We start from the raw sequence: 19217 nt of genomic DNA, 5'->3' as shown, positions 1-19217 counted from the left end.
ACACCCCCCCACCCCATACACACAAATTCTCTATTCCTAAGGACAAAATGGCTGTTTAAGACTTAAAGAAACAAATACTTGACTTTAAAGCAGGTTTATTCTCTCATCTTTACTTCATATTATTTCTGAACGTTTTATTGTACTAACAGGAAGAAGACAGCTTTTATTTTTGAACCGGCTGTCTTGTACCTCATGAGTTTGGTGTATAGTGTTTGGACAAACTCTTTGCATTAGCAAGACGCCTGCAGTGAAAACAATCCCAGCTGTTGATTTCTGCATGCGTGTCCGTGAGATGAAATCCAGTTGTCAGTGAAATGATTTTCTAAAATCTAAAGTTTTACCCAAATCCTTTTAATACTAAAATTCTTCACAGTAAACATAAACACGGGATAACTTCTAGGTAGTGGTCTAAAAAGGAAAAAGTGAAAACAATGACGTCCAGAATTCTGCTCTTTGGAGTCTTTTGATCAGAGGAAGCAGAGCCGACAGAGCGATATCTAGACACATTTTGGAGGAGGCTTTCAGAATCCACTAATGCAGCAAAATGCCTGAAAGCTCACGTTTGAAGGTGTTGCAGACATGCTGTGCTGCTTACGTTAAACCATGAACTCAAGAGGGCCCGGGGGTCTGCAACCTTCAACATTTAAAGAGCCATCCAAGTCGAATTTTCAGACTTCTTTTCAAAATAAAAGACACCTAGTATCGCATCTCAATGCATCAAATGTAGTTGTAGGTAGTGTGACATTAGCAGCGATTACAAAAAATATATATACTGTTAAGAGTTGTAGGTGCCAGAAAATTGGAAATCTAAAACTAAAATTAAACTACAGCTCATTTTGTGGCCCTTACTGTATTTTTGGACCACCTTAAAGTCCTTGTTCAATAATACACAGTCCACCTTAAAATCCACTCTGTGAATGAATGCTGCCTACTGAGCTCAAATGGCTTTTCTGTGGTACAGGCGCTCAAAAACCTGTCAAAATATTTGTCTTTAGAAAACTACTAAGCTGCACTGCATGATGGATTGATGGAGCATTATGGGTACTGTAGTCCTGGTGAAGTGATGCGTACAGTGCTGCAGCCCCCTGGGAAAAGCTTTTGCTTTTAAGCGAGTAAGATCAAACGGATAATAAGACAAAACGGTGAACAAACAATTTTATTGGACATCTTACAATAGATTGTGTGTGTGTGTGTGTGTGTGTGTGGGTGTGTGTGTGTGTGTGTGTGTGTGCGTGTGTGGAAGATAATCCTGCCACGTTTAGTTAACGGCAGCTTCAGTTGGTAGCGTCTGTTCTTCTACTTTGCATAAAGAAGACCACCATTCAAAATGTTTTTCAGTCACGCTTTAAAAAGAACATATTTACAGTAAAAGAATGAATGAAGGGGTGTTCACCTACACAACTGCCTCTATAATGAGACAAGCCTGCTCAACTCATGGAATTAAAATGGTTAGGTGCACAGATCTGGCCTTAGACTGTGCTCCTCAGCGTCTGCTACGACGGGGAGGGGAGGCTGACCTGGAAGAGAAGCGTGGGAACGGCGTTAACGAAACACACACTTTCACAACACGCTACACACAAAAACAGAGAGGCACATCAAGAGCCCAACACAACACTGTGGAGGTTAGTTCTCTCTGCATTCCTGAGGCAGCCGTCACTCAAGTACACGGTAAACATTTGCATTTTTTTAAGTCTAAATTTGCTCCAAACATGGGAAATAAAGCTCTTTGTTGCATCATATCTGACTTTAAAGAGATCAGCATATATGGCTGCAAATGTTCTCAACTCTTAGATTAAAAGACACACAACAGACATATAGTGAGTAAAGAGAGAGGAAAAAAACGAATACTACCTTGATCGCGACTTAGACTTGTGTTTGCGGCTTGCCTTCTTACCAGACTTGTGAGATTTTTCCGTCGACCTTGAACGACTACGTTTGGATTTCTTAGATTTCTTTTCTTTGCTAACTTCCGGGGTGGGGGATCTACTGGAATCAGAGTCTGAGTGCCTCTTACTAGCCTTGCTGGAGCCCTTCTTGCTGGACTTGCTGTCTTGCAGAGACAACTTGTCTCGTTGCGAGTCTGTGCGCGAGTCGCTCTCTTTCTTTTTCTTTGATTTACCGTTTTCCTCTGCGCCCGCGGAGCTTCCCTTTTCCTTCTCTCTAGCCTTGGGCTTCTCCTTCTTTTTCTCTGCATCCCTGTCCCTCTTTTTCTTGTCCTGGCTTCGACTCCTCTCCCTCCTCTTGTCCCTGTCTTTGCTGGAGGCCCTCTGCTTGTGCTTGCTGCTGCGGCTCTGGCTGCTGTCCCTGCACTCCCTGCTCCTCTTCCTGTCCTTGTCCCTCCCCCTGTCTCTGCTGCGGCTGCGGCTGTCTCTGGCCCTGCCCCTGCCTCTGGATCTAGACCTGGACCTGCTCCTTCCCCTCCTGCGCTCCCTGGAGTCACTGCGGTCTTTCTTGTGGCGCCCTGAGCGCTCGGCGCTGTCCCGCCTCCTGCCCCTCCCCTTCTCACTGCGATGCCTGTGCGTGCTGCGGCTCCGACTGCGGCGGCGAGCCTTGCGGGGGGAAGAGGACCGACTCCGTCTCCTCTTCCTCGGTGGAGAGGAAGAACGCGATGAGCTACGAGAGGACGATGTGGAAGAAGAGGACGAAGAGGAAGACGGCGAGCTGCTGCGGCTGGAGGTGGAGCGGGAGCTGCTGCTTTGGCCGTTGGCCGGAGAATCGCTTCTGCCTCGGCCGGCCTGATCCTTTGCCCTGCCCGAGTGCTTCACCTCACTGCCCTCCCTCTCACTGCGGGACCTACGCCTGTCTGCCCCGGCCTCAGCCTCCCTGTCCTTCACTTCCTGTTTGTGTGGGTTGTCTGAATGGCCCTCATCATAGTCCCCCCTTTCCTTGCTTAATCTTTCCTTCACCATCTCCTCTGGGGAACAGAACAGAGATCAACAGTTAAAAACATCAAAATGCTGCATCGCATACTCCATCTTTAGTCATGTTTCAATTTATTCTGTGCATTAAATGGAAACATTTAAAGCGTTTCAAGACCCACTCCGATGAAAATGGGGTTTTTAACGTGTTCTAGTGGCATTGGGCGATGGAGGACAGACATAAGGGACATTAAGCTTTAAATAGCATTTCTGAATATTTCTTTACATAGTAAACACGCACGGAGGGCCACAAGCTTCCTGCTCCGCTACATTCTGATCATCCACTGTCAGACACATAGATCCATGAACGTCTTTGTTTTCCTCGTCTGAGCTGGAAACTGGATCCAAACTGTACGGCTGGAAAGCTCTGATACTGATCACCATTTTTGTTGCACCGCTAATGTTAGTTGGGGAGGAGGCTGGAAGCTAGCAGAGGAGCAGGTAAACTGACAGCTCAGTTATGGGTAATGGGAAGGGAGGGCGGGGTTGCTCTGCCCCAATGGTCCCACCCACGATTTAGAGGTGAATTTCTAATGAGCTACTGCTGCTCTACAGAAACTATGATTTAGGCTAAAAATGGCCTAATCCTAATTTAAAGACCACTGGAAACACTTTCACAACCGATGAAAAGGAGTGGGACTTTAAAACCAAAAAACTTCACATTAAAAATCTTTGATAAAACTTTTAGGTTGTGGAAAGATCCCAAACAGAACTCACCACGGGCTAGAAGAGCCTCTTGTGCTTGTTTGTCCTGAAGTTGCTGCATCTCTCGCTCCTTGCGGCGGAAAGCATCCTGCTTCTCTTGGATCCTGTGGTGCAACTCTTCATCGTCTGTATCCGAGGACTCAGAACCCTGGACGACGTCCTCGTCCTCGCTTTCATCGGACCCGTAGTCGCCGAGGCCGCCTGCCACAACAGAGCCCCCAGGTTGTTGAATGGAAGGGAGTCACAGCGATTCTTACAGTCAGGTTTTGCCACGAAACCCCTTCATCCCAACTCAAGGTTTCCATGAAAGGCACTAAATCTCATACAAAGATCATACATGTAGCTTTAAACATGAGTAGGCATCAATTACTGAAGGCATGCTCGTGAAAATGAACATCAGAATGTTTTCCCCCTAATGAAAGTCTTGTATTTGAGTGGCATGAGCTGAGAAACTCGTCTTTGTCCCTGCTAACACCAGACCACAAATTCAAAATAGCCCCCGCCCCGCCCCCCCAGCAATAGAAAAAGGAATACTCACTGAGGCCGGTCAGAGAAGCCAGTGCACTTGACTGTGCCAGCTGTTTTGCAGGTGCTTTGATTCACATCAACAACAGGAACAACATGTTAAAACACATACTGCCACTGTCTCAAAGGCAAGAGCCGCTAGAGAAGGGGGGGGGGGGGGTCACAGGTAAAAGCAATGTTCACAAACGCTGCCATCGGTCACAAGAGAAAAACAAAATGGGGGGAAAAAAATTGGGAGAAAAGAGAGAGGGTTAACAAACAAGCTTCTGTCACACAATCCAAGTCATACAGTGGGACAGAGAGAACCACTCTGCACTAATGCACAGTCCCTTTGAGCGGAGGCCAGAGGCAGTCAGAGTCAATGCTGAGACTTTAGTCAGTCCCAACCATTGGAGCATCCCAAACACTGGAAAAGCTCTCTGATGCATTAGCAGAGAATGGTTGGAAAAACTCCCACGTTTATGTCTCAAATGTCCACCGTTACAGGACATTAAATGGTTATGTGTGCATTTTAGATTCTCTCCAGACTCAATCAATGTGTGCTGATGACAAGCTTAGATGTATGAACAGAGGAGAGCAGACCTCGGGTGGCTTTCCTGTGCGTCTCTCGGGCCACGCTCAGAATCTCTTCGTTCGTGACTCCAAGCAGGATTTCTGTCAGGAGGGTTTTGGTGATGCCCATCTATAAGAAGGTTTAATAAAAAAATGTAAAAGCTTACATTCATTAGGATTTTTTTGAGTGAAGCCGTTTGCTTGAATGCAGAGAACGCACTGACCAGCACTTCTTCCTTCAAGTCCTCAGTCAGTTCCGGTTCACTGTCCTCTGCAGGAGGGGACGGTGAGCGCACAGCAAATTCTCTTTTCACGGGGGGCTTTTCCTCTTTCTCCACGTCTTCATTTCCCTCATCATCACTGTCCTGATAACGTTTTCACAAAACAAAAAAGGGTGCATTCAGACTGGGATCTAGTCCTGAACCTTGGGTTTGATCTGTGTTCAGACTGCCGTCCAGCGGCCTTTCCTGATTCGACCCAAAGCTTCTTGTAAACAAACCCTGTGACTAATCACCTCTTCAGTCATTGGTCAGGAATTACGAGGGCGGGGCAAAGCAACTAGAGACAGAAATTATGGAAGTCCTGATTCAAACGTAATATTTCACCGAGCAATTTTAAACGCCTGTATGACCGTCAGACTTTTTTCTGCTTTTGTGTCCGGTGGAGTCACGCTGCAGGGCGGTTACTGCAAGAAGACAGCTAAAAAGGTACGCTGATAAGTGTTTATGACATGTAGATTGTCAGGAAAACAGTGAGAAGCAATGTGGATCACGTTAAAAGTTGTTTTAATGAGTCTGCAGTCATCCAAGCACATTTTAATGAGTTTCTGTGTCTCATGGTTGTGGTGTTATGGCATTGTATTTAAGAGAATTGGGTTAGGAACTACATCGTAGCTTTTAGGATGACATCAGCCGTGTTACGAGACACAGAAAAGCATGTAAGAAGCGTTTTCAGCTGTGTTGACATAAACATTCTAACTGATTAACAGTTGGACCCTTTTTTTCTGTCTTAATGAAATAAAAGTCGTTGCTTTACATTTGTCTGCGTCTCTTTCTTTGCCTCTTTCCTAAACTGTTTATATCACGTGACCACCAGCGACGGTGGCCGTTTGGTTCAGTTGCTTATATTCAGAACCGAAGCTCAGGCCGATTGGAAACGCACAGAGACCACCTCCAAAGATGGGTCAGAGAGCGGTTCCTGGGACAAGAGACACCTGCAAATACACAGAACGCCCCACTCCCACGGCTGAAGAACGCCCGTCACCGATCCCTCCTCATCCAAAACGTCTAAAACATTTCTGATGGAATTTTGCTCAACAATACGAGTTTTTTGTATTCAGCGCAACAGGCTATACCGTAGCGTACTTTCTAACGCACATAAGGAGTGTCTCAAGACTGAAACTAGCTGCGCCCGGCGCGCCAATCACGTTTGGTGTGAACAAAATAACAAAGCTAACGAGGAAAACCTGCTTTTAGAAAAATGATACTAACAAATTTGCTTCTGCGTGGCATGCGCGGCCCGTCTCCTGCTTCATCAGCGTTGTGCGCTTTGCTTGTGTCCTTTGCCATTTCTGCCCGTTCCTTCTCCATTCGCTCCCGCTCCAGCTTCCTCTGCTTCTCCCGGTCCATCTTTTCAAGGCCCTCTCTGATCCAGGCTGGAAGGGTGCGTCTTTTCACTGCATCTGAGATAAAGGCAACAAACAAATGATCAGAACGTTCCAGACCCATTCATCAGAACTCCAACTGTAAACTGCCTCATGCTGTCTGTCAAGCAGCAACTTTGAAATGAGCTTTGCTCTCATTCCTCAACAAACATCGCCAGATGTTTAACAAGACAATAAGAAAATGATTGACTTAGATGAAAAACTTCAAATTGATTCCCAAAATGTCAATTCAAAGAAAAAGGCTGGATAAGTTTTATCCCCAAATCTCTGATCATATTTTGTCTTTGATCAGAGTTCTACTCGTCTCAGCCAGCTTCAAAACTGTCCTGCTAGCTGACAAGCAGATAGATACTTGGATTCATCAAAAGTCAGCAAACAATATTTACCCAAAACCCAAAGTCGATTAAGTAAAGAGGGATTTAATGGGCAGAGTAAAAAAATACAACAACGTAAAAATAAAAACAAGAGAGATCTTTCTTGTTTCTTCTCAAACTCAGGCTCACCAAGCGGTGCTGGGACCTCCGCTTTGACGGGCAGCTGGATGGGGGATCTGGGCCGCTCTCTAAAGCCGGGGGGTCGAGCTTCTCGCCTGTTCTGCGAAGGTCCTTGCCAGTATTGGGACGGAAAACCTGAGGGAGTGGGGGTGAAGGACGATGCAGCTCCGTGCTGGGGAAGAGCACAGACCGGGAGTTACAACATGTTCAAATACCGTTTCCTCCCCTCCTGCAACAACTACAGGGAAAAGTTTTAAAAGATGATGCTCAACATTGATCATTCTGGCTGAAACACCTACAAATACAGAACTAAAAGGCAAAGTATGCCGAGAACAGCCAACATCCAAGCATGAAGTGACTAGTGCACTTCGATGCAGGATCCAGCTGTTTGTTTGGACTGGACCGTCTTCTGTTACTCTGCAGTCAAAGTAACAGCAAAAAGCTTCAATCTGTAGAACCGCATACCTGATAGTCAAACTGGTTCATGGCCATGGGGGCCACGGTGAAGCTTTCGGGCTGTGCCCCGTACCCATGGCTGTTCTGGGGGGGGTAAACCCCGTGGTGGGTTTCTGAGTTGAACTCCACGCCGTCCTGGCTGCTGCTGTCCTCTCTGGGGTTTACCACATCGATCGGTGCAGACACTGGGGGGATCCAGGCCTGGTCCGGGGGCGGGGGAGGCGGGGGCTGCGGGGGCTGACCATGGATTCCCCACTCTGTCAATCAATAAAGTAATATAAGCACAAAATAACAAATACATCTGTTTTATCCATACATAAGTTCTTGCTCTATATAGTTTGTGCTTAGAAGTAGTAGTTTGAACAGACACATTTTTGAGTGAATGATGGGAACTCTGTGGCCTACTAACCACATTTACATGTCTTCTCAGACTAAATTATCATCTGGGTTAGTTAATACTTTGAATAACATTCTTACAAGGGTTGCTGCAACAAAAATACCCCAATTTCAATGTGCTTTTTCAGAATAAAACTAAGAAAATTTAGTACCAATTCTGTTGTGCCGCAGCAAACAAGGAACTTCACTGATGTGCTAAACTTCCTATCCAGTTCTTCCTTTAGCGGCTACGATGCCTTAAAGAGTGATCAAGAAGCGCTCAATATGACATTTCAACACGAAAACTCCTTTTTGGTTGGTCAAATAAATTAAATGATGTAATAACTGACAGATTTACTCATGCTACACATCTTGCACCATATTTGATTTTATCAAACGAAAAATCCAGCAGAAATCCATTTCGTTTTAACTAGTAGTAGCTGCTGCATACTGTTGCTTTAAATTTCGGCACATGTGACCTGCTGTGATTTGAAAGGGAGTTTTCATGTCTGCTTCTTCCTTATATCTGTAGCGTGTAAGGGGTGGGGTGGGGGTGCCAATCCAGGTCTGTACCTGGCTGCCACGCTCGGCTGAACGGTGGTTCCCCCTGAAAGGTTCCATGGTTACTCTGCCCAACAGGTGGTTCAACGCTCGGGATGTCCTGGCCGTTGGGCTGAACGTTATGCTGTGGAGGTCCTGTTGATTCCTTCTGGGCTATCCAAGCCTGGGCCAGAGCAGCCCAGTCAACTTGACCTAAATGAATCGGACAACCACAAAGAGGCTTTAAATGTAAACATTGATTTTCTGTGCGTTTCCCAACCCCGGCTGCGCAGTAAATGCACTCTGGCTTTGGGGGGAACAAAAATATAGACAAAGGCTGTGTTCGAATTCCCACGCTAACCCCTAACTACTAAAAACTATACAGTGCGGTACTATGTAGTCCTCTGAATTTTAACAGCAATTTGGACACCATGCTATTTTTTTTAAACGGTGGATTTGACGTCATCAAAGTCTCAAAAGTTAATATCTCATTAATATAAGCGTTTTGTGGCGACTATTTTTGCATCCACTGCCTTCTGAAGATGAAAACATTGATGATTTATTAAAAAAAAAAAAAAGAAATTTTAAGAATTTCTTTTGGTAAAAATTGTTCAGACCCAATGCATTGTGGTCTATATTTGCCGATCTAGTGAGCATCGATCCACACTGGTTTTTCACAGACACTCCGGGGAAACTTCTAGGGCACTCGATTTTAGAATTGTAGATTCCGATTCCGGCACTACAAAATGGAGAACACACTATACAGTGCACTATGTAGGGGTTAGGGTGGGAATTTGGACACAGACAAAGAATACGTAACATCTTCTACATGCACTGACCTGGATCGTGCTGATGCTGGAAAGACTGCATCCACTGCTGTTGGCTCAGAGGCCACTGTGGCCAAGGCTGTCCTCCTTGGTCCCACATCACTCCTTTCTGCGATCTCACCTGCAACATCAGGATGATTTGTTCCAACTGTAATAAATGTACTTCAGAGACTAAACGCATATAAAGGGAAAAGCTACTTTTAAGTTTAATCTGATCTAAACTCTTAATGGCATGCAGTTCAACAACGAGGTCAGAATAACCTTTGATTTACAGAGTAAAAACACACTTCAAAAGGCCTGGTTGGAAAGTAAAAGGAAAGAGGATTTTCAAAATAAAAGTTCTCCTATTTTGTGTTCGGACATCAAACTAATTCAACTGTCAATCAATCTGTTGGTTTAGAGAAGAATTCATAATTGGAAAAGGCTCATTTCGGGTCTCATGAAAAGGTTCTCAAAAAGAATGCTGCAAGCTCAATAAAAATATAGTTTGTACTTTCTCAGCCTGCTTCATAAGTCTAAATACATAATATATTCATTCCGCCCTTTCAATTCTTCGGCGGCCCTCCCCCATCTTTATTTTAGCGACAAATCCCGACACGTTCAGAGAAAGAACGCAAACACGAGTCACATTTGCAACAAAACAAAGTCCCCGTCTGGTCTTTTTTAGACACAACTTTTCAAATCGAATAGGAAAATAAAATAATACGTGATATAGGAGGGACGTTAGCTACGCTTTGGGGTCAGATTCTTCCTGCAAACCACGGCACGAGCAGAGCTAACGTCAATGCTAGCAGCAAGCAGATGTTGGATGAAATCCTTTTTACTTTGAGCAGAGGTGGAAACAGACGTCGTGCTGTACCAGATCATGTAATTATTAACATGTGAACCAAAAATCTGAACCAGTGAAGAGCTAGCCTCAAAGACAGCCCCAGGTTTGTGAGCTACGGAAGCTCACCCAAGCTAACCTATGCTAATCATAGCAAAACGAGGCTTTAGAGCCTGCAGTTCAACCCTGACGTCATCTAACATTCAAATGTGCCAGTGCGCCTAAACCCCTGACATGGAGAAATGCTGTAGATGTTTGGGATCCAGCATTTGATTGTGAATTACATGACTCCAACCTTTTCTCCAAGTTAGTTTCTCTCCCAGAGCTGCGGGTCCAAACCAAAATGGCTGCAACGGAGAGCCGCTTGGAGGAACAGTGAAACGCAGCCGTGGTGCCTTCAAAGACAGTTTGGAATTTTATTTGTTTAGGAGTTGTGGGCGCAAAAACTGCAACATTTCGACTCAAGTAGGTCGTGATTTCATCAAAAATCATTGTCCGGAAGATTTATGTCTGTTTTTCCCATTTTGCACAACATATTTTCAATATTTAACCAAAAAAACGATGTCGAATAACTGTAGAGTGTTATTGAGGAAAGTGCTGGATCCATTGCACCAGTGTTGTGTTTTTATTGCCATATAATAATTCAATTGATTTTTTATTTCTATAAGAGCAACATATTTGACCCATAAACAAGATACTGGAACGCTGCAAGCTATGGTAGCAAACGATCTGTTTCAATGTGTCTTCATTAAGATTTCCAAGATTAGAAGGAGTACGTAAAAGCACCATGCAATGTGATGACAGCTGAAATTAAAAATGCATGAAAGTCATGTGATGCATTCATCTGATGCTAGGGAAGTCTATGGTGTTTTTGACACCTCCAAGTCATCTCAAATACGACTGTAGCTGTTCATACAGGTGTAGATGTAAAATACAACACGAATTATTTATGCCTCTTCCAACCACACTAAGATGACATTTATTTTAACATGTAATATCTGCCTGAGACCCGGCCCATTCACTTATGTCCTCTATAATGGACATTTTGTTTACCTGTATATTTCTAAGGAATTAAGAGATGCCTTTCCAAATCCTATTGTACTCTGTAGAGGACATCCTGGGCTTTCCATTGATGTGTCATGTGATGAGTTTGCATGCTGGGAACTTTAAGTTTTACATCTACAAAGATGGCTTCCATGCCATTTACCTAATTTTATGGAAAGGTGAAAGGCAAGTCAATTATTCTGTATCTATTCCTTTTATTTACAATGATAATTATATATATTCTTGGTCATAAACATGTTAGGAACAATATTTTTAGATCTGAAAAAAGTTTCATGTTTTCAGTTTTAAAACAGCAGGCAATTAATGAATGTCCACTGTAGTGGACACCGGGACCATTTTAATGTATTTAATGACTGCACATGGTTTTTGGAGAAAAAAGTGAAGCAGAGAGGATTCTATACCAGATAGTCGGAGAAGATTCAGATTTGGAGCTTTCAGATGATAAAAAGGATGAGATTCAGGAAGAAATAACTGTTATTTTTTTAAATTACTTGATTTTTTTGTGTTTTTTAAACGTCCATCATAAGAGGTTTACACCTGTGCTAGCAGGGCGCCCTGCCTAACAAGATGACGCCAAAGTCGTACTTTTCCCAGTACATTGATAACATTTTTGAGGATCTGTTTTTGATCTAGTTTTGTTCCAACTACCGGGGAATCACACTCCTCAGCCTCTCTAGGAAAGTCTATAGGCCACAGTACTGGAGAAGACAGTCAGTCCGATAGTCGAACCTCAGATCCAGGAACAACAGTTAGGTTTCCGTCCTGGTCGTGGAACAGTATAACAGCTCTACACCCTCTCTAGGGTGCTGGAGGGAATGCGGGAGTTTGCTCATTCAGTCCAGATGTGTTTTGTGGATTTCGAGAAGGCGTTCGACCACGTCCGTCCCCCGTATCCTGTGGAGGGTGCTATGGGAGTATGGGGTCCGGGGAGCCTTACTGAGGGCTGTCTGGTCTCTGCATGACCGGAGCAAGACCTTGGTTCGCAGAGCCGGCAGTAAGTCAAACCTGTTCCCACGTGCACGTTGTAGTCCAGCAGGTCTGCCTTTTATCACCGGTTCTGTTCATAGTTTTTATGGACAGAATTTCTAGGGCACAGGCAGGGGCCGGAGGGGGTCTGGTTTGGGGACCATAGGGTTTCATCTCTGCTCTTTGCAGATGATGTTGTCCTGTTGGCTTCATTAAGCCGGGACCTCCAGCGTGCATTGGAGTGGTTTGTGGTAGAGTGTGAAATGGCCGGGATGAGGGTCAGCACAGCTAAATCTGAGGCCATGGTTCTCGACCAAAGAAAGGTAGTTTGCCATCTCTCGGTGGGTGGAGTATCCCTGCCCCAGGTGGAGAAGTTTAAATATCTTGGAGTCTTGTCCATGAGTAAGGGAAGACAGGAGCATGAGATTGACAGGCGGATCGGAGCAGCGTCCGTAGTTATGCGGTCTCTGTATCGGTCCGTTGTGGTGAGGAGACAGCTGAGCCAATAAGCAAAGCTCTCAATTTACCGGTCGATCTTCCTCTGTAGCAGATGGTCCAACAAGTAACAAAAGAGTGATGCAGAATTTTATTGAACAAAATTTAATGTTTTTTGGGTGAATATCACTCTAAAGATTTAATCTGCTCCTTTTTTCTGATTTTCCAAATTTACTTCTAATTTCACAGAAATATCATCCTGTTGTCCTCTACAGTGGACGTGTTGGGAAATTAAAATAAAAAACATTTTTAAAAAAATTAAAATTGTAAGGTGTTTATTTAGGCCCAAATGGATAGGAAATCACAAAAAAACAGAAATTGTAAGACACTTTTTTTCCTCGGTTCTCAGGAGGATATTGTGTTAAGTAAAGGTATAATTTGACAAAAAATGAGGTTTTTTTACAGTTATTCTGGTGTGTTTGTTGTATTTTCATGGTTTGTTTTTGCACAACATAGCTTTTTTTTTACATGGTTGTCTTTAGCTGTTCATGCATATGTTCCATGAACATGTTCAGATTTATTTAAGGCAGATCATCTTTGTAAATGGGCAGTTATTAGATGTAGATAAAGTATTTCCTTCTTGATGCCACGGCAAAGCTGCTTCAGATCCATTCAACTGAAACTATTCTCCCCTGAAGTACAGCGGTCTTTTGTTAAGACTGTATTATGACTGCCACATGAACACTAACACCAGTCTTTACTGCTTAAAAAAACTGGATCTCCATTGTGATTTTTCAGCAGTATCCATCCATCTTCCTCCGCTTATCTGGGACCGGGTCAGCAGCAGTCTAAGCAAAGTTGCCCTAACTTCCCTCGGCCCGGTCACTTCCTCCAGCTCCTCTGGGGGTACCCCAAGGCGTTCCCAGGCCAGCCGAGAGACATAGTCTCTCCAGCGTGTCTGGAACACATCCCCAGGGAGCCGTCCAGGAGGCATCCGGAATAGATCCCGCCACCTCAATTGGCTCCTCTCGATGTGGAGGAGAAGCGGTTCTACACCGAGTATTTCACCCTATCTCAGCCGCTTCTATTTCAGCAATATAAAAAAGCAAAACACAACGAGCTAAAAGCCAAGAGGCCTTCGATATGTTTTGATCTAAATTCTCTTGAACACCTGTAAAAGAAACAGAAACGTGCAGTCCAGAGAACAAATCCTTCAAACAGTTGTTTGTTCAAGTGAGTGGACCATTTCAGCCGTAGAAAGGGATGTGCAAGTCTCTTCGACATTTGTAGAAATCCCGTTGTTGCTGAATATGTTTCTAAAGGTTGAGCAACAAAAAAATTTAAAAAAAGGAAACCAATTTTTAAAAATCTTAGTTATTTTTTCATCAATTCTGAGTCTGGAGGAAGAGTGGAGACAAAGAATCCACCACTTCAAGTTCAGTGTGAGGTGAAGTTTCCACAGTCAGTGATGGCTTGGAGCGCCTCGTCTTCTTCAGGTGTTGGTGTCTTCTGATGTCCACAGTCATTGCAGACGTCGACCAAGAAATTCTACAGTACTTCATGCTGCTGCCTGCTGATAAGCTGAGCTGCTGATTTTAATTTCTAGCAGGACATTGGCACCTGTCCACAACACCAAAGGTACCAAAAGCTGGATTGGTGACCATAATACTACTGTACTTGGTTAGCAAACAAGCCTGACCTGAATCTTTCAGCAAATATGTGGACTGTTGTCAGATTTGCGCTGAAAACGTTGTTTTGATCGGTCTTATGGGACATAGTTTTAGGTTTTGACTAACTGTATAGGCCACAATCATAAACATTACAAACAATAGATTTGAATACTTCAATTTATGAGTAATGTTTATTAAAATAAAAGTTTAAAATAAAAATGGTTTCATTTTTTAAAAGACAAAAAACAATTAACTTTTTCATGATATTCACATTTTTTTTAGATGTTCCTGTCGATCTTTACTTAGAAAGTGCTACAGTGCCTCACAGACATTGGACAGTAACTATCCTTATTTATTTTTTGTGTATGATAAAATAAGATCAGGTAAGCCTTTATTTGTCCCGCAATGTGGAAATTCCAAATTATTTAATATCTGTCTGCTGTTTTTAATAGAGATATGGTAACAAGGTAATTTCCCCTTTTGTGAAATAACTAAAGTTTTTTTCGGTTCTATTACATGCAGAACAACACATGTTTGAGACTTTCATTGTAAAAGTACTGCAGGGATGCAATGACGTATTTCCCCCACTATCCAGCTCAATGGTGTAACACGCAGCTCAGATTTTAACAGAGAATTGTGATATTCCCAGAAAGTACTGGTGGCATTTCTGGTACCGGCAGTCTAGGCTCGGCATACATTGGTCCTGTAACACACTGATGACTTGAATGAACAGAATAAGCAGATAAATTCATCTTAAAGCAACTTCCTGTGTGAAGTTTCAAAGTAAAATTGTGGGGAGAGATGCATCTTTTTCCATAAATCATGACCTACATCTATTGTATGCCAAGAAGCTCGTCCTGTTCCTAACATAAAAACCTTTAAAACATTTTTTTTGGTTTACAAATGTTATGTGCTGGTGTTGTTCACCACGCTAGTGCACTTTGTTGGTGTAAAGCTGTGGTGGTGCTAGCTGAGAGGAGCAGACCCTGAAATACTCAGGAGAAACTGTGTTGTGTGTGTGTTGGGTAAGCATGACAGCCTCTTGCATGGTGAAGAAGAAGATTTAACCTTCAATGCTGGTAAAACAACAGTTCAGCAGCATCTTATTAGCTTACGAGTGTCTCCCTGAGGGGGAGGGAGCCTTTCGTTAAGTGAGATTAAATCACATCAAACGGCTGAGCAGCATGTCCTGAAGCCCTAAGCTATTAAAAATAGACAAATCCATTTCAGGAAGGATTTGCTGTTTTTTTTGTTGGTGGCTGCCTGACAACTGGTTCCAACGTTCCAGCTGCATGACGGGGATGTCACAGCGTGTGGGAACAGAAGGACATGTGGCGAGATGTTTCTCGACGTTGCCCTTTTCCTGATTCCACACCCACCTCCTCTTCACCAGTTTGCGACATGTTCTGAAGAAGCGGCCCTTTGCACCTGTCAGGCCCGATAACGGGCTGGGATGGGTCCAATGTGGCACCATGGGATACAGTGTGACAGCACAGAGATGTGGTCAAAGACATCTCGCTGAGAGTTAAAAACAGCATGACACAAATCCCAAAGCAGGAAACATAACAATTTTCTTCTCCCACAAGCACTTGAGAGACTCAACAGAGAAAGAGGCAAAATCCAGCTCCAAAACAGCCTTTATTTTAGACCTTTATATCCTTCCAAATGATGCATTACAGCATTGAAGTATTCACACCTGGAAAGGAAAATCTTAAACATTTGAAGCACCATGATTTATACATTTCTGTATATAAAATTACATAAACCTCATACTCTTTTTGCTTACAGTAAGCCATACTGTACATAAATAAAGCCACACCTAGTTGTTTACCTCATGTTCTCTTCTAATCATACTTTGCCTTTCTGATGCAGAGGCACTGAGTAGATCCTTACTTCAAAAATAAAATAAAAAAAGCTAAATTTATTCTGGTAAATCCTCCTCATCCTCTTTATCTTTCTCATCTTGCTGCTGTTTAGGCAAACAAGCTTAAGCAGAAAACAATTGAAAGGAGCTGAATCTATAATATGCTAATAGAAACCGATAAACAGCTTTTCACATTAGTTTAAGACATTTACCCAAATACATTTTGACAAAGAGCTTTTTCCTTGTAAGGCCAAAAGCCTTGACATTTATTTTCTATGAACAATATAGATTTAATCTTTCAAACATATTAATTGCATTTGGAATTGAATCATTTGCAGGGATGATGAGCCTGTAGTTACAGCCGTTTGGCAAAATGAAGGCAGATGTGGTGTTTTGTTGGTATGACGAGCATCTGCGTGCGTTTCAGAGGCGTACAGACGGAACAAGATAAAGACAAAACACAAATACAACTGATCAGGTTTGCAGCTGCAGAGCGTGTTTTTGGCAAACGCATTGATAGTCTTACATTCATACATTCAGATGGATCAAACTGTGCAAATGGAAAACAAGTAGGTTGTGAAGTAGAACATGAAACTGAACCTATATGATAGTCACTTTCTAAAGTCAACATGAGTCTTCTCCTCTTCAGATTCATTTCGGTCTGCAGCTCCTTCCTAAACTCTCATTCATTGTGATCTCCATCACTTTTGTGAAATAACCTGCACATCTAAATCATTTGTAATGCAGCAATTCTGTCCTAATGGTATTGGAAACCCAAAGCTGGAATAATTCTGTGTTTTTTGCTCCTAGTGATGACTCAGTCTAATGAGAAGCTGCAGCAGAAGCTTGCATTGCCATCACAGCTGCAGATTTTCCTCTAAACCCAAATATATTCAAAAGTTTTCATGTCTTGCTTTTGCAAGTGACCCAAAATCTGCAAAAGGTGATGCAAGTTTTCCGGCCTAAAAAACCACGATGCTCAACATTCAAGGGAAAATCTTAGGAAACAAGAAGGAAATAGCTGTGTAAACGCGTGACGTTCCTGTTAGAGTATTTAAGATGCTGAATGAAACAATGGAGACGCATTCCTATGTTTCTCACATATATGTGCATCAAGAGGGCTGGGAGCAGTTTACCATGCTTTCCTTTTGCTTGTTTGTAGTAAATCCCAGCATGCGGTCTGTGTCTCAGCCATTGTTCAACCTCTTCAAAACACCCAATTAAACAGATAGACATGTGACTGACAAGTGGGCAATAAAGGGAACAAAATTAAAGTCTTGTATTGTTTTGTTTGAGTCTTCTCGAACAATTTGCCATGCCTTTTTTTAAAGATCAAGCAAGCGTAAGCAGTCGAAGCATTCCCTTTTCATGCCTCCACCCTTTCTCAGTCACGGTAAGAGAAGCTGGAGGGGCTGTAACACAGGATAATGAAAGCACAACAGACATGTCTCAATCGTCACTTTACAGTGTTTCCTCGTAGAAGAGCAGGTAAGCCTGAGAGTTGAGTACTCTGGACTCTGGTACTGTCTGCACAGTGGTATCACTGACGTACACCCACTGGCCCTGGGAGCTGCAGCTGGCGTCCCTCGCACCTAAAAACATACATTTGATCAAAACTTAGAACCAGAAGTGATGGAAAGAAAACACTTCCGTTAAAGGCTGCCTTTGTGCTTTCCAAATGAAGCTGTTTTGTCTTACCTGGATTAAAGGTTGGATTCATCACTTTCTCAGTGTTTCAAAAGACAACAGACCCATAGAAAATTCAGGAAGGCCTCAAAGTGTAAACATGTCATTGCACTGAATGGACTCCTCAGTGTTAAAATAAAATGAAAACATACACTCTATCACTAAAAGTATTGGCTGACCCATCCAAATGATCAGAATCAGGTGTCCTAATCACTTGGTCAGACCAAAGTAGGGGTGTGCCAAATCATTGATATGGTCATATATCGCTATATTTAGTCCCGTGATTGATTCTGGATGCGTCTTCATCAAGTATGGACCTTTTATTTACGTTCAGAAGCCCTGTAAAACATTATATTAACGATCCTTTGGTAAGACGATTCTTCGGAGGGTAGATAGGGGGCGCTTGTTGCGACATTGGCTGTCGCGGGCGGACGAAGAAGAATTCACATTCAAACAAAGATGGCTGAGAGTCAGGGTCCTCACCAACTACAGTTGAAATATCTAGATTCTTTCATAGGTTGTTAGCAGAAGGTAGCAACTCCATGAGCTTTTCTTAGCTACATATCAGTGCTACACTGAGTCTGTGCAGTCTCCTTCAAAAGAGTCAACAGAAGCTGTGTGGGGAACCAGGACCGGGGTTGACTGTCTTCAGGGTCACACGGAGTCCAGAAAGCTGACCGCCTTAGTAAATTAGAAATGAAAAGAGAATGAAAAGAGCTGGACCCTGACCTGACAGGTTCTTGTGAAGCAGTTCAGTCCTCCGCTGGGGGGGCCGCACTTTAACATAGGCAGCATAGTGGCCCCCGCGCATTGAACCGCTGTGTTCCACTATCCCATAAAGACTGTACAGGACACGCTCACCGGCAGCCAGGTTCTAATCAAAACCACACAGGAGAAAGATGGAAGAGAAGGAAGATTATCGACCATTTCAACAGCTTGACAAACGGTAAGACAGGTTCCTCTAACGGGAAATGTATCTACGGTAGTATTGTATTAATGTAAGACCTTGCAGGAGGCGGAGCAGAATGGAGCTAGATCCAGGATCAGAGGAAAGTCAACGTGGCGGTTCACCTTCCGTAGGTTCATCCCTGCCTTAACGCACATGTGAACACGTTATGATCTGCAGCCGACAACTCGAATGACAATGCTGCACGTGAACACGATGAAAGACAAACAGCTGAAAGTCTGAAGAACGCCTTACCTGGTGGAATCGTTTCAGGTGCAACATGATGACAGGAGGCAGCAAAGAAATGAGCATCTGCTTCCGAGCACTGGTGTATATCTTCTCTACCTTTTTCTCTGCAAAAGCACAAAAAACTGAAGATGTCAAAAAAAAAGTCTTAAATTATGAGAAAGAACAAAGGTTTAAAGACCCACCCCATGAAATTGTGTTTTTGGTGTTTATAACGCGTTCTTGTGACATTTTTTGCAAGATATATAAAAGAATGTTGAGATTAAAATGGTATTTCTGAGTATTTTTTTATTCAAAGAGTTATGAAAAATTGCCAGTTGAAAAAAGATTGAATTTTTGACACAGAAAACACGCCGCTCTGCAGAAACTATGTCTCAGAAAATGACAGGGTGTTTTTTTTTGCCTATACAAAATATCACAATCCTAATTAAAAGACCACTGAAAAGGCTTTTTCGGAA

At 43.1% G+C, this 19217-nt stretch overlaps 2 protein-coding genes across 3 annotated transcripts in view; both read right to left on the bottom strand.

Moving 5' to 3' along the window:
* Window positions 1-330: 330 nt before the first annotated feature.
* pnisr (PNN interacting serine and arginine rich protein) lies at window positions 331-10276 on the bottom strand. Its single transcript, XM_023964412.1, has 12 exons — window positions 10177-10276; window positions 9068-9176; window positions 8262-8441; window positions 7323-7570; window positions 6867-7029; window positions 6191-6381; window positions 4925-5065; window positions 4731-4830; window positions 4162-4215; window positions 3636-3824; window positions 1852-2914; window positions 331-1517 (listed from the first exon to the last, which is right to left on the bottom strand). Exons 2-12 carry the CDS (start codon window positions 9153-9155, stop codon window positions 1484-1486), a joined length of 2451 nt encoding a protein of 816 aa, XP_023820180.1. The 5' UTR covers window positions 9156-9176; window positions 10177-10276; the 3' UTR covers window positions 331-1483.
* A 5360-nt stretch (window positions 10277-15636) lies between these two features.
* The window catches only part of usp45 (ubiquitin specific peptidase 45), a 29784-nt gene continuing 26203 nt past the window's right edge, over window positions 15637-19217 (bottom strand). For both annotated transcript variants that reach the window (XM_011484842.3, XM_011484841.3), the window contains exons 15-18: window positions 18769-18866; window positions 18573-18659; window positions 18297-18441; window positions 15637-17473 (exon numbers count right to left, since the gene is read on the bottom strand). In XM_011484842.3, the coding sequence (XP_011483144.1) occupies window positions 17343-17473; window positions 18297-18441; window positions 18573-18659; window positions 18769-18866 (461 nt within the window). In that variant the 3' untranslated portion in view covers window positions 15637-17342. The remainder of the gene's footprint in view (window positions 17474-18296; window positions 18442-18572; window positions 18660-18768; window positions 18867-19217) is intronic.

This window comes from Oryzias latipes, chromosome 16 (assembly GCF_002234675.1).
Source record: "Oryzias latipes chromosome 16, ASM223467v1".
In the NCBI taxonomy this organism is placed as follows: domain Eukaryota; kingdom Metazoa; phylum Chordata; class Actinopteri; order Beloniformes; family Adrianichthyidae; genus Oryzias; species Oryzias latipes.
This window is presented reverse-complemented; position numbering and strand designations above follow the sequence as displayed.